This window comes from Aspergillus pseudoviridinutans (genome assembly GCF_018340605.1).
Source record: "Aspergillus pseudoviridinutans IFM 55266 DNA, scaffold_10, whole genome shotgun sequence".
NCBI lineage: Eukaryota > Fungi > Ascomycota > Eurotiomycetes > Eurotiales > Aspergillaceae > Aspergillus > Aspergillus pseudoviridinutans.
Genome location: NW_025091290.1, coordinates 28,305 through 30,909, shown reverse-complemented (window position 1 = coordinate 30,909; position 2,605 = coordinate 28,305). Strand labels below are relative to the sequence as shown.

The window sequence follows — 2,605 nt, the reverse complement described above, 5'->3', positions numbered from 1 at the left end:
ATGCGCAGGGCGGGTATTACGGCAATGCGCTCCAGGCTGCTTCTCGCCATGGCCACAAGGAGGTCGTGCAGCTGCTACTAGAGAAAGGCGCTGATTACTTAGAAAGACTAGATTTCTGATGCAGTATTCTATGATCTGTACAGAAATCAGACTGCGCACTACGTCACTTATATTTTCTGATCTCTTTCCAAAACGTGGTCTGGGAGGAGTGGTAAATTTTTTTTTTTTTTTTTTTTGTTCCTATTTTATCAACTAGATTCTTCGAAAACTTCCAGCATTTTTAACTCCCGAAAACCTGTTGGTTCCCGCTATTGGACTGATCCGATAAACTTAGTTGCAAGTTTCGAATTAATACGTATAGTTATGATGAAGCTGTGCCAAATTGCCGCATGCTCTTGCGTATATTCGTGATAGAACGCTCATAATATTTTGCACGCATGGCCGTTTGCAATGTAGTTAGTTTCGTCTTGCTACGTATCATATGGACGATTATTGTATGCTGCCAAGACTCAAGGTGGAGTGCCATTTTGCGGTGTTCAGACTTGGTTGAGTTTAAGGTACCTAAGTTTGGTGACAGCATGGTAGTTATGGAAGTGTATTTTAGCAACGTCACAATCCATCTTACTAAGACACTTCATCGTCCACTGCCATAAGATTCGGTATTGAACGGAAAATGGTACCTTGGCTTAACCATAAACGGATAATATGTCTTGGCACATAAGGGTTTGGAAACAAGTTCGCATGTAATGGACATGGAAGGTGAAGCTGGGTGCCACTGTACCGATCTACGGCACATAAACCATACTACATCTCTTCGACTGTCAGACCGGCATTCTGAAAATGTCCTTTTGCGCTCTGTTTCCTCGCCCCCACAGTTTCAATACACCATTTGAGAAAAGAATCAAAGCCCTGATCGGGGTTATCTTCGTAGACTTGCCAATGCCGCCTTATAAATGCTTTCAGTTCGGAGAAGAGCTCCTCAATCAGATTCAAATCAGGCGAATACGGAGGCAAGTATACCAGCTTTACCCCTGCCTGTGCACGCATTTGCTCTAATCTTTCAGAATGATGAAAGGAGGCATTATCCATAACAAGAACAGATTTTGGCTCCGGCCATCTTCCACAATGATGAAGCAGCTCCTCAATAAAATCTTCGAAGACAGACCCGTCAGTGGAGCCTTGGAAAACCCGGGACAGGATGATCCCATCTTGCGCATAGGCTAGGAGGATCTGATACCGCTAATCACGATGAAATTTGGCCACTTGAGTTGGTGCGATACCAAGAGGAGACCAGCCTGTTCTTCTGAATCCTACCCTCTTATCACACCCAGATTCATCCACATAAACAAGGTGGTATGAGCTAAAGTCTGATATAAAATGGAAGTACGCGTCACGTAGATCTGCATTTCGCTCTCTTGCTTTATATTTGGCAGCCTTTTTAGACCAGCCTTCACGCTTGAGAGCACGACCAATGCTGCATGTGGTTACGTGCACCTGAAACTCGTCCCATAGGAAGATAGCCATCTCATCAAGATATAGATGGGGTTTCTCGAGGAGGTGATCACAGAGGGCTTTAATCATAATTGGCGTGAGTTTCCGGGGACGTCCGCCCTTATTTGAGGGTGCCTTGACACTCCCAAAAAGGTTCATGTTGGTGACATGCCTAGTGATAGTACTTGGATGGCAGCCAGCGGCGTTGGCAATCTGGGAGTGAGTAAGTTCATTGCTCAAAATCATGTCACGGATAAACTCCAGAGTTGATGGAGCTAGGTTGGGGGCCATCTTTTTTTTGCCCTACGAGGATGATCGACGTGATCTTCCGGGAGGGATCCTTGGTAGGTTCCTGGGGATATATCCACGTGGCTTGCCAGATACGTTACGTTTGTACGTGGAGATACAGGTAATGTAAAATATTTGCGTCATGGGACAGCGAGTACCATGCAATACGGAAACTTGTAACAAGTACTTTCGGAAACCTTTACAAAAGCGGCTTAGCGTGTTTCATTTGAGGGTACCTGAAAGTATTGAAGTGTGTAAATATTTGCACCGGTTTTGCATCCAGCTGTACTCCGGACTCCTATCTGTATCTTATGTAAAATATTGGTTACAACTCTCTTATATTTTCAAATCTCTTCTCAGAAGGAGGGCTTGGGAGAACTAAGCACTATATCTTATCTGCCCTGGTAGTAGAATAATCGCGATGTAAATTTGCTACCTAGAAAATCTAATTATATAAACTCTGCCGTTTCTGCACCCAAGTGCTATAGCACCGTCTTTGACTGTTGAAGCAGTGGGCTGATAGTCTGGAGGGAGCCATAATTCTCTTTGACCCTGAATAGTAACCCAACGACCTGCCTGCAAAGATAGCTCAATGTTTGTTTCAGAGGTATCCGATAAGAAGCTTTCGTGCCAGGCTTGGATATTAAAAGATCCCAGGTTAGTGACAAGGTAACGAAAGGAGAATTCAATGTTAGTAACAACACCATCAGCACCTATGGTGTGCTTGAAGACGCCCGTGCTGGGATCCCAGAGCTTGATAGTCTTATCACTGGAGCCAGACGCCAGCAGTTGGCCATCTGGCGAGAAGGCCACTGAGCGAACCCAG

At 44.8% G+C, this 2,605-nt stretch overlaps 1 protein-coding gene across 1 annotated transcript in view; it reads left to right on the top strand.

Moving 5' to 3' along the window:
* Asppvi_001767 (uncharacterized protein) overlaps positions 1–119 on the top strand; it is a gene marked incomplete at both ends in the record, with an annotated part of 3,879 nt that extends 3,760 nt beyond the window's left edge. The window contains one exon of the mRNA XM_043307301.1: positions 9–119. Coding sequence (XP_043163236.1) covers positions 9–119 — 111 coding nt within the window. The remainder of the gene's footprint in view (positions 1–8) is intronic.
* Positions 120–2,605: the final 2,486 nt, after the last annotated feature.